The following is a 12,458-nucleotide window of genomic DNA, read 5'->3' as shown; positions in this document are numbered from 1 at the left end:
TCTCACTCACTCTCAGTGTCTCACTCACTCCCTGCCTCATTCTCTTACAGCCTCACTCGCTCACTCACTCCCTGCCTCACTCTCACTGCCTCACTCTGACTCTCTCACTGCCTCACTCACTCACTCATTGTCTCATTCACTCCCTGCTTCACTCTCTGTCCCACTCATTCACTGTCTCACTCACTCACTGTCTCATTCACTGACAAAAAGGGGGAAAAAAAAGATGACTGTCTTCTCAAAGTGAAGTCAACTAGCATGACATGGATGGAGTAAAGCCTGGGGTAACAAACCCTTCTGCACCTTCACTTTCTGATGGGACATGCCTCAAACTGAGAAGAAGCACTTGGGAAGATCTACTGATAAATGACCTTGGAAAGTATGAAGTATGAATCTATGAAATGGGAAGTTGACAAAAATGAAATAGAATGCATAAAGAATGATATCCTAGGTGTTAGTGGACTAAAGTAGACTGGACTTGGCCATTTTGAATCAGAAAATCATATCGTTTACTATGCTGGGTATGTCATCGTGAAGAGGAATCACATTGCATTAATTGTCAAAAAAGACATTTGAAGACTACCTGTGATAGGATTACATTTTTCTGAATTCAAAGAAATTCAATACATGCAATTATTATTCAAATTTATGCACTAACTACTAAAACTAGTAATAAAATAGAAGAATTCTACCAAGGTCTTCAGTCAGAAATTGGTCAAACATGAAATTAAGTTGCATTGACAATTACTGGTAATTGGGATGCAAAATTAGAAACAGAGATGAGGGATCCGCAGATGGAAAATATGGTATTGGTGATAGAAACAAAGCCCAAAATTGCGTTATCGAATTTTTCAGGACCAATGACTTGTTGATAGTCTATATCTTTTTTCAACAACACAAATTCTGACTGTAGAAGTGGATTGTTCAGATGGACTACACAGAAACTGACTTCATCTGTGGAAGGAGACGATAGAGAAGCTGAGTGTCAGCACCTAAAGGCAGGCCAGGAACTGACTGAGGGAACAGACCAGCAATTGCTGATAGTTTAGTTCAGTTTCACTCTGAAGAAAATTAAAATGAGTCCATGGGAGCCAAAATACGAACTTGAGTCTATCCCACCTGAATTTGTAGAACATTTCGAGCAAGACCTAGAGTTAGAAAACCAAAAGGGAAATATACCCCAACCTATCTTAAACTGTAAGAACTCAAGAAAACGTCTATCCTCAAGTTGCAATATTGGAAGATCCCATGGGCAAAATATTGAGTGATGCAGGAGGCAGCAAATGAAGGAAAGAATACAGAGTCAGTGTACCAAAAAGAATCAGCTGTCTACCATTTCAAGAGGTGGTCAGTGAGCAAGAACCAGTGGTATTGAAGGAAGAAGTTCAAGCTGCATTAAAAGCATTAGCCAAAAATAAGGCTCCAGGAATTGATGGAATATCAACTGAAATATTTCAACAAGATGATGAATCACTGGAAACACTAATCTTTGCCAGGAAACTTGGAAGAGAGCTACTTGGGCATCTGACCAGAAGAGATCCGTATTTTTGCCTTTTCCAAAGAATAATTGTATTAATTTTTCTGTTGGAAAAAGATGAGGCTTTCTGCTACTGTAAAGATTTACAGTCTCATAAACCCATAGAGGCACTTCTACTCTGCCCTAATTGGGTCCTATATAGATGTAAAGAGAAGCACTGGTGGGTCAGTACTAGAATCCTTGCCTTCCTTGCAGTAGACGAGAGATGTAGTTCCAATTCCTAGCTAATGCATCTCAGGCAATACTACATCCGGTCAGTCACTGGAGGTTTGCTTGTTGCTATGATGCCCAGCAGGTTTCAGGAGAGGTTCCAGATTAAGCCAGACTAAGCAGAAAGTCCTATTAATCTCCTTCTGAAGACCAGTCAGTGAAAACCCTGTGAATCACAGCAATCCCATTCACAACTAATTAGAGGCTACGAGAAGTCCAGGCAGCATTTAGTTCCATTGCTCTTGGAAGAGCCATGTGCCAGGGGCTACCAGACAGTACATAAGAACAACAGGAATATACTTAATGCCCAGATGTAGAATATTTACCAAAATATGAGCACATCAATTATCTGGGCAGCGAGATTAAAGATGATACTTCAGTTTGACTTTGCTGTGAAACAAACCACCCAACACTTAGTGGCTTAAAGTGACAACTTATATTACTTATTATTTCTCACTCTCTGTTGCCTGGTTGTGTAGTTCTTTTGCAGGTTTCTCCTGGGTGCTCTCATCCCAGTGATAGAATACGCCTTTAAGGATACAACCCCCTTTCCAGCCTGGCAGTTGACTGCTACTGGCTGTTAACAGGGAGTGGGGAGGGGCTGAATTTACTCTTTCTCAAAATCTCAACCACCCTGGGCAGACTTGGTATCCACCTGGTTTCTGATAGAATGGAGGGATGTCACAATGAGAAATAAAAATTTGGAAAAGAAAAAAAAAATTGGAAAAGATACTTGAATAATAGGTTTTGAGAACTGATTCGTGCTTATTGGGGGGGAAATCTTAAAAGAAAAATTTCTACAGCATTTATAATAATGCTTTTTGTAACATAGTGGAACACTACTGGCCTAACAGGTTTTGAGCTGGGCTGCTAAATGCAAGGCCAGCAGTTCAAATTCACCAGCTACACTGAGGGGAAAAGATGAGGCTGTCTCCTCCCATAAAGATTTTAAGTCTCAGAAACGCTAAGAAGTATTACCCTCTGTTTAAAAAAAAAAAATCACTTGCTATATACCAAACCCTCTTTTACATGCTTAATTTAATTTTGACAATTTTATCATGTTTTGCAGATGAAAAATGTAGTCTGGTTCTCTTTGGCTCATAACCTTTACAATATGTTGTTATATTGTTTTTGATTCCATTAATTATTTATGTTTCTACTTTTCTCCAGTAATCCATCTGATTCTTTTCTTATGTGTATAGGAGATCTTTCATTATCACCTATAGTATTTCAGTATGGACAGGTTAATCAACTGATAGCAATGTCCAGAGATGCCCCCAAGAAAAACAGACAGAGCAAGAGGGGTCATCCAGGAAGGCAGAGAACCTTTCTTATAAAAGCCTTAGAATGGATGAATTTTCAAAAGGGAAGTGCTGTTAGCATTCCTGTTATTCAATTTAGGATTGACTCGGTTCCTAGTGGCTTATGCTGCTAATAGAAAGAGCAGCAGTTTATAAGCACCAGCCACTCTGGGAGAGAGATGAGGCTCTCTACTCCTGTAAAGAGTTACAGAGGCAGAATCCCACAAGGGCAGGTCGACTGCCCTCTAGGGCTGCTATGGGAAGCGGTATTGACTAAATGGCAGTTATTTTGGTTTTAGTTGGTAGCGATACACAGTGATGAGGAAAGATAAAAGAAGACGACATAATATTTTATATTTAGTATGGTACTGTTAGGAGCCCTGGCTGTGTAGTAGGTTATGTCACCACAAGGTCAGTAGTTAGAACCCACCTGGCGCTTAGAAGAAAAAAGATAAGGCGACCTCCTTCATAAAGATTTTTAAAGTCTCAGAAACCCAATGGGACACTTGTACTCTATCCTATAAGACTACGATGAGTTGAAATTCACATGACAATGGTTAGTTATTTTGTTGCCTTTTCCCTCCTATCTGATAGTCCTGCTAACAGTCTATGAGTACCGACTATCAATGCTGAAAATGGTTATATACTGCTTTGTTAGTGTCCTTGAAACTAAGCAACACCTGTCTTGGGCTTCACAGCCAACTTACAGGATTTGCAGAGAAAGCAGCCAGTGAGAAAATGCAGTCCAGGAATTTAATTGTAATTGTAGGAATTTTGAAAGTAAAAGGGGAAAAAGAGGGTAATAGCTAGAAGGGTAGAGAGAAATCAATAGTTTTATTTCAAGACTGAGACCCTTGGCTGAAAGTCAGGAAACTGGGCTTCAGTTTTTTTATCTGCCACTCCAGAGCTGTGGGAATGACGACAAGTCATTTAATTTCTAAGATCACAGTGGCTTCAGTGGCAGAATAAAGCTGTGCTTCCGCTCCAGAACAAATTTTGCCAGAATTTGAGAAATACTAGTCTAGATTTAAATACTGTTTTTGGTATGTGTCCGGTGCAACGTTTTCCGGGATTGTGGGACCCTAGGGGTGGAGTCCAGAGGGGAGATCTTGCATAGAGGAAGATCTGATTGAATAATTGCACAAAAATAAATTTCATAGAAACCTTTCCCCCATAAGGCACAAGAAAGAACTAGAATAAAATTCTGCTATTGCTAATTACCAAAGAAAGAAAAATACTAAAAATGATAAAGGGTTGTGGCTTGTGGAAAATGGCCCAGAGGAATCATTTCAGTTAGATCTAGGGGAAATTTTAAAGAGACTGTATCAAGAAACCCAGGACTCCTTTCTTGCTTCCAGCCCGCAAATTCATAGTACAAAAGTGGCAGTCCTGTTTGAAAGGGAAATTCTGACTTCATTTGAGTAATTAAAAGCCAGATAAGTTATGAGATGAGTGTGCAAATCAGTCCAGAACCAGCCAGGCCCCAGGAGTTGCTATTCCCCGCTGTTCTTCCAGTTGTAGGGAGGAGAAAAGCAAATGGAATGGCAATTTAGTATCATTGCATTCCAGTCTGAAAGGCATGGGTGGCTTGAGCAAGACCCCATGCCTCTTTGAGCAATAATTTTCTTTTCTTTCTTTCTTTTCTGCTTTCTAAAGCATAAGACCATACAGAAGTAAAAAAAAATACACTCCATTTTGTCTCAGGTTTCCTCGTTGATCCTCTAGGGGCCTTGACTACTGTTTGTTACATTTGGTACAGGTTCAGATTTACACAAGCAAGCATGTATCTGAATTTGCACACAAGATGTACGTACACATTAGCCTCCTGCAATACTGTTTGGCACCTTTATCTTGCCTATCCCATACAACCCATGTATTTTTAATGGTTATCTAACAGTAAACCAAAAAGCCAACCAGTTGTAGTCATAGCTTCCTACGGGACAGAGTCAAACGGCTCTGCTGTGTTTTCAGTGCTGTCGTCTTTATGGAAGTAGATTGTCTCATCTTGCCCCAGGGGATCAGCTCCAATTGCACGTATGGCCTAGTGATTTGGAACCTCGGACCTTTCCATTATCATCCCCAAACTAAACTGCACCCCCAGGTAGAATAACATGAAACAACTTCTATATAATAATACGTTTTTTAAAAAAACAATCCTCACTGCCCTCAAGTCAATGCTGACTCATAGCAACCCTATGGGGACTCTCTATAGGACAGGTAGAACTGCCCCAGTGACTGCCGAGACTGTAACCCTATGGGAATAGAAAGATCCACCTTGCTCCCAATAATACCTACCTTATTAGTAAATCCCATGTTGATAAGTATTTAAATTATTTTCTTGCAAAATCTGAGTAAAAAAGGAAAATGTCTTTCAGGCCCAAATTTCCATAATTCTTTACTTTGTACCCAACCCTTAGTGCCTGGCACAGGAGCTATAATAGAGAGAATCCTTCATTGAACAAAGATGGATAGATGGATGGATGGATGGATGGATGGATGGATGGATGGATAGATGGAACGGTTTTCTGTGGACTTTGGGGTGTGCCCTTCAATCATGCTGGTGCAATCACACAAGAACATGCAGGATCCTGTTCCTGTTAGAGAGCACTGGGTAATGGGTACCATCATCACTACCACTAATTTCCTGGATACTGGTCTTTCTCCAAAATCCTCAGAACAGCCCGTGGAATCACAACCCTTGTCTCCATGACAATTGTTAAGTAATTTGGATTTATCACAACAGGCTCTCCAGTTCCTGTTCTGTGAAGAGTTGGGTGCTTGAAAAATGACCCAAGATAAAGACATTTGAAAACTTGATGGTGTGCAGTATTTTCCAGGTAATATTGTATCAGGAATCAGGTGGGGATACTTAAAACTGGTCGGTACTTTCAAGTTTTCTCCTGCCCAGTTTTGCTTGGAAGAAATCCAGACTTACCTATCTCAAAAATTCAGCAGGGGGGAAAAAAAGCTGAACTACATTAAGCTCCTGATTATTTGGTTATGTATTTACCTAGACATTCTGGCACTTGGCTCAAAAGACAAAGCTTTTTAGAAATGTTATTTAAACTCAGCTTTGCCATAGGAAAAAACAAACAAAACTAACAGAATAAAGCTCTATGAACCAGGCACGTTTGGGCCCACTAGCAGGCTACTCTAACCAAGCAGCGCTAATAGAATTTGAAGAAATGCTTTCCAGAGTCGGGGCCTGCCACCTAGCAACCCCTTTGAAATGCTTCCTGCACTGGCCCCAGAGGACTCGAATAGATGCCCAGTTTGGAAACTGGGGAGATGTTTTGCTGTGCATGGGCCACAGTCACTGAGGGATTAGAATTTTGTTTTTAAAGAAAAGACATGCAGATTAGAAGGGTTGTGTAACTGCTCAACTGGCTTTGGAATAGAGGTAGTAGATCGAATGCATATCAAATATTGCACTGGATGTTGGATCCCTGGTGGTGCTGGGAGCAGGCATGGAGCTGCAGACAGAAAGGTTGGCGCTCAACCCCACGAGCAGTTCCTCCAGAAAGACATGAGCTGTCTGCTCCTGTAAAGATTTACAGTCTCAGAAACCTAGTCACTAGGAGTGGGGGAGTGGGTTACATATGGGGATGCTAACCTCCAGGTCAGCAGTTTGAGACCATCAGCTGCTCCCTGGGACAAAGCTGAGGCTTTCTACTCCCAGATACCCACAGGAACTGTTCTAGTTTGTCCTATGCAGTCGCCATGAGTCAGAATCCAGAGTGTTGTGGTTTCTGTTTTTAATGAGTTAATGGTAGGGAGTTTCAATACTGAAAAATTATTCACTGTTTCTTTAAAATTCAAATTTAGCTGAGTAGCCTATAATTTTATTTGTGAAATCTGGCAACCTTACTTTGGAGAGATTTTTGTAGTACAGAGCAAACTTGCACCACACGAGGAGGCTTGGGGAAGCGTGGGTTCTGTATTGGGATGCGAACCATCAGCTGCTTCTCAGGAGAAAGGTGACGCCTTCTAGCCCCATAAAAATTTACAACATCAGAAAATCACAGGAGCAGTTCTACCCTACCCTGCTGGGTTGCTATGAGTTTGTTTGTTTTTTAAGCGTGTTTTTAAATATACACTTTTATAAAGCTTGGCATAAAGGCATGGAATTTGACATTTCAGCATGGTTTCTGGAGAATTTGCCTCTGAAATCAATGGCAAATCAAGTTTTGTGTATATTTTTAAACGTGTACTCCGAGTAAAATTTTTTTCAGTGCTGGTATTTTAATGAGCCCCTATGGGATAGTGGTTATCTGTTGGGTGGAAATAAAAGTTACAGTTTCAGAAATCCATACCCTGTCCTATAGGGTTGCTATGGATCAGAATTGACTCAGTGGCCGAGAGTTTGGTTTTCTGGTGGGACAATTGGTTAGGTATTAAGTTGATAACTGAAAGGCTGGCGGTGCAGTGGTTGGAACTCACCAGTCTCTCAGCATCAGAAAGGTGATGCTTTCTACTTCCATGAAGAGATACAGTTTCAGAAACCATAAGGAGCAGTTCAACTCTGTCATGGCAATCACTTGATGACACTGGGGTGCCAGCAGATATTTTAAAGCCCAAACTTTAAATTTGATAGAAGTGAAATAAACATCTTTATTAATTTCTCACGTTTTGAAAAACGCTATTTCTCTTCTTTTAAACTATTAAGTGAAAGCATTATTGAGTCTCCAAATGCCACTAGGCCAAGAGTCTCTTGTTCTTTGGTTGGCTAATGGGCTCCTGGGACCTGAAATGGTTTGGGGTATATAGTATGTGCTCAAGAAATATTTGTGGAATGGATTGTTATAAGAGCTGTAAGAACCCCCAATAAAAGGATTTATTAAAAAATTTTAAGTCAAAAATAAAAAGAAATATTTGTGGAATGAATAAAGATCTTTATTCTAAAAAATAAATCATCGCAGAAAAATATGATATAGTATATATAAGCCTTCTCCAAGTTCTTTCCTCCAAACCATCACTTGTTCTAATCTTTTTAAATTAATGAATAATTCCTTCCAAAGCAATACGTTTCATCATAAATATATGTATTTATCAGTTACATATTGATAAAAACAATTGACATTTCAGCATGGTTTCTGGAGAATTTGCCACTAAAATCAATGGCAAATCAATAGTTTTGTGTATGTTTTTAAACGTGTACTCTGAGTAAAATTTTTTTCAGTGCCGGTATTTTAATGAGCCAATAAAAGTTACAGTTTCAGAAATCCATACCCTGCCCTATAGGATTGCTATGGGTCAGAATTGACATACCCGGTGTAATGAAGGGACATGCAACAGAATAAGAAAATTCTTGTAACACTTACAACTGGCAAAGGCCTCCAAGAAACAAACACAAAGCAAACTCACTGCCAGCGAGTGGCTGTCGAGTCACAGCCACCTTATAAGACACTTCCACGCGTCCAGCTGCCCCTGTGAATTTCCAAGAATGTAACTTTACAGGAGTCAGAAGCCATCCCATCCTTTCCCCCTCAGAGCAGCTGGTGGTTTTGAACTGTGACCTTGTAGTTAGTGGCCCAACTAGTAAACCCCACTCCGCTCCGGCTCCTAGTCTGCAAAATATATTAAGAATGCATTCCTATCCATTAGGAAAACTGGCAAAACACTCAGAAAGACAGATAATTCACATGTGAGTCAATCTTATAGATTAAAAAAAAAACTAGGAAAAGTCTTCCATCTCAGTCATGACAAATAAAAATGAAAATCACATAGTTAACAGACTAGCAAACATTTAAAAATCTTGCAATACTAAATAGTGGTGACTTCCTGAGAAATCACAACTCTCATATATTATCGGTGAGAGTTTAAATTAGTTCATCCACTTTAGACAACTCTTCTTTCTAGTGCTGAATAGACAGCAATTCCACTTGTAGCTATCTAGTAGAAACTCATTATCGCAGCAGAAATAGGCCCAAGTTGGAATCTATACAATGGCTACGAAGAGAAGAATGGATTTAAAATGAGGCATGGTCTCACTATGGACTTTTACATAGCAATGAAAATAAGCAAACACATCTCTGGGCTGCAACCTGGATGAATCTCTCAGGCTACTGCTGTCAGAGAATTTCCTCATGGTTCTGCCAGTGGGTCGGCGAGTTTGTTGTTTCAGTGTACAGACCCTTTTAGAAATTACGAAAAGAAAGATTCAGCTGAGAGGATCATTCCCATCTAAAGAGCCAGCGCTATTTGGGGCTGAGGTGTCATGGGAACAAGAAGGGGACAGAGATCACGCACTGAAGAGGCCTGAGATTAAAGCGGGAGTGATTGTGAAGTCTGTTTCTAAGGTTAGTTATCTTTTCGGTCCCATTTTTAACAGCCTGCCTCTATACACTTATTTATTTCATTACATTTGCTGTACAAGGGCATTTATTTACTTTGGTATTGTTTTTCAAAAGCTCCTCAAAGTCGTGGACTGTTTTTCAATATTATAATGTACTAGTGTCTGCTTTTATTCTTATTAGCACCTGTAATATTACTTCCTCTCCCTTTTCCTTAATTCCTTGTTAATTTGCTCCTTTCCTGCTGTATTTCCTTCTCCCCTTCCCTTTTTTCCCCATCTCCCTTTTTTTAGAGTTGTTCTTTTCTAATATTTTTAACTTTGTTCACATCTTATGCTAATGTAAGTCCAACCAGAAGTGATTAATCATGCCATAATTTGATTAATGAATATTGACTATAAAATTATCATTATTATCAATAAAAGTTTATTGACATATCTTACACATTCCAACATATCCATTCACATACTACTCCTGTAAAGAGTTACATACAGTCTTGGAAGCTCACAAAACCAGTTTTACCCTGTCTATGTAGAGGGTCGCTGTGAGTTAGCATTGAGTGGATGGCGGTGAGGTAGCAAAGGATGGGCTGGTAAAGAGTAAAGAGAATTGTAAAGAAAGAGCAGATTAAGGCTCAGCCACTTTCCCTGAGGCTGAGATTGAGCATCCAACAGGAGTGGCCCCGCGGAGCTGAGTTACAGACCTTGTTGGAGAGAGGAGAGTGCAGTCTTGGCTCTCTAGATAGCAGAGAAATCACTGACTGGGGTGCTTGCTGCACTGACAAAACTCGCTGTAAATATCCCTCTGAATTAAAAAAAAAAAAAAAAAAAATCTGCCCTCCAGTGTCCAGGGAAAGCTGTTCACAGGCACGTGTCTCTGGATGCACTCAGCTGTGTCCCAGTGGAAACTGCTGGCACTGAGCACAGCAGGAGCCAGCTATAGCAGAAACTGCAAACAAATGTTACCAGAAGCAAAAGCACTCTCTAAAAATGCCCATAGAAGGGTGTGGGGGAAGGTGGCGCTGCTGGTCTCTGAGCCCTGCTGCCTACTATGCTCTGCAGTAGTTGCAAACGCTGCGGAAGCCTGGTGCTCTACAAGCCTCCACTTATTACGCAGAGGGAACTTGCCTAGAAACAGCACCAGCACTAGGAAGCAAAAGCCCTCTTCTACTGCAACTTTTCAGTTCACTCTACTGCTAGAGCTCCAGGCCAGCTAGCGTCAGCAAGCATTGAAAGGATCCAGACTCATTCCACAGAGCACTCAGAAAGGGTGAATCGGATGGTGAGGCAATCATTGACAATTGGCACACAGGCTTTAAAAAAAAAATAATTCTTAATGAATAGTAAAACCATTTAAAGCTAAAATTTTGTTCTTAGTCTAGTTGAGTGCATGTTTCATAAATTTACGTGCTGCATTGCTTTCTAATTAGTCTACTCTTGATACTTTAACTTCCGGTTTCTCAATCACTAGATGGGTTTTATTTTTACTTAACAAGTACACATTTATCGCTTGTTTAGTTACATTTGGCTGTTGTTAAAATAGTTGTTTTTGTTACTGGTCCTTATTAGCTGCAGTATTTGGAATCTATTAAAGTTCACTTTTCAATATTTTGCAAATGCTCTAAGGATATTTGAAAAGAATGTATGTTTCTATGGCAAAATATCACAGGAGGACTTCAAAAAGTTCTCAAAAAATGAAATCTAAAGATCATGGAATTTTCCCACAAACTTTTTGAAGCCCCTTCAAGCTTGAGTATTTTAAGTTACATAATATTGTATATTTGTTAACCTGATCTGTTGAAATCTGAGAGTAGATAGATAACATCTGTGATTTTTAAAATTTGCTCCTATAATTGCTCGCAAACTTTATTTTGTGCATTTTTATGCTACGTTACTTGGTATATAAACACTCCTTGACATAACTTTGATGAGTACATCCAATGTTTATCATGGTATATTGGCCTACTTACCTGGCACAGAGTCAATATTAAAGAAGCACATTCTTTTTTTTTTTTTTTTAGTTTTTCATTTGTTTTTGTGTTTTTTAAGCATTTTATTAAGGGCTCATACAACTCTTATCACAATCCATACACACATCAATTGTGTAAAGCGCATTTGTACATTCATTGCCTTCATCATTCTCAAAACATTTCCTCTCCACTTAAGCCCCTGACATTAGGTCCCATTTTCCCCCTCCTTCCCCGCTCCCCGCTCCCTCATGAGCCCTTGATAATTTATAAATTATTATTTTGTCATATCTTGCCCTGTCTGACGTCTCCCTTCACCCATGTTTCTGTTGTCCATCCCCCAGGGAGGAGGTCACATATAGTTCCTTGTAATCGGTTCCCTCTTTCCAACCCACTCTCCCTCTACCCTCCCAGTATCACCACTCACACCACTGATCCTGTAGGGATCATCCACCCTGGATTCCCTGTATTTCCAGTTCCTATCTGTACCAATGTACATTCTCTGGTCTAGCCAGACTTGCAAGGTAGAATTCATATCATGATAATGGGAGCTTGGAGGAAACATTTAGGAACTAGAGGAAAGTTGTATTTCTCATCGTTGCTACATCGCCCCCTGACTGGCTCGTCTCCTCCCCGAGACCCCTCTGCAAGGGAATCCCTAGTGGCCTACTAATGGGCTTTGGATCTCCATTCCGCACTCCCCCCATCATTCACTATGGTAAGATTTTTTGTTCTGATGATGCCTTATACCTGATCCCTTCAAAAAAATGATTTTGAGTATTATTTATTTATCAGCACTAATATATCATTGGCAGTGCTTGTCAATACTTCAGTTGGGGGGGGAAAGTGTATGGAAGAGAGCAAACAAATTGGCAATAATGTTGCTAATTACTGAAGTTGAGTGATCGCCCAGTGGGTTGAGCATTGGGCTACAAACTGAAGCTATCACAGACCCTCCCACTGGGGAAGTAAGAGTCTGCTTCCATACAGATTGACAGCCTTGGAAACCCTTTGTGGCAGGTACACTCTGCCTGGTAGGGTCGCTGAGTTAGAAGTGACCCTCTGGAAGGGGGTAGGTGGTAGTGGGTGACATATGAGATTTTTTCTATTTTCTCTTATTTACACTTAAACTTTCCATAATAAAAATTATTGTG

At 40.1% G+C, this 12,458-nt stretch overlaps 1 protein-coding gene across 1 annotated transcript in view; it reads right to left on the bottom strand.

The window, feature by feature from the left end:
- Positions 1–5,358, bottom strand: part of ARHGEF26 (Rho guanine nucleotide exchange factor 26) — a 180,362-nt gene extending 175,004 nt beyond the window's left edge. The window contains exon 1 of the mRNA XM_013006250.2: positions 5,341–5,358. Coding sequence (XP_012861704.2) covers positions 5,341–5,358 — 18 coding nt within the window. The remainder of the gene's footprint in view (positions 1–5,340) is intronic.
- Between the last annotated feature and the right edge of the window lie 7,100 nt (positions 5,359–12,458).

The sequence above is a fragment of the Echinops telfairi genome, unplaced genomic scaffold (assembly GCF_000313985.2).
Source record: "Echinops telfairi isolate 266 unplaced genomic scaffold, ASM31398v2 ScPeMD7_7421;HRSCAF=8459, whole genome shotgun sequence".
Classification (NCBI taxonomy): Eukaryota; Metazoa; Chordata; class Mammalia; order Afrosoricida; family Tenrecidae; genus Echinops; species Echinops telfairi.
The sequence above is the reverse complement of the archived record's forward strand: the minus strand, read 5'-3'. Positions and strand labels throughout refer to the sequence as shown.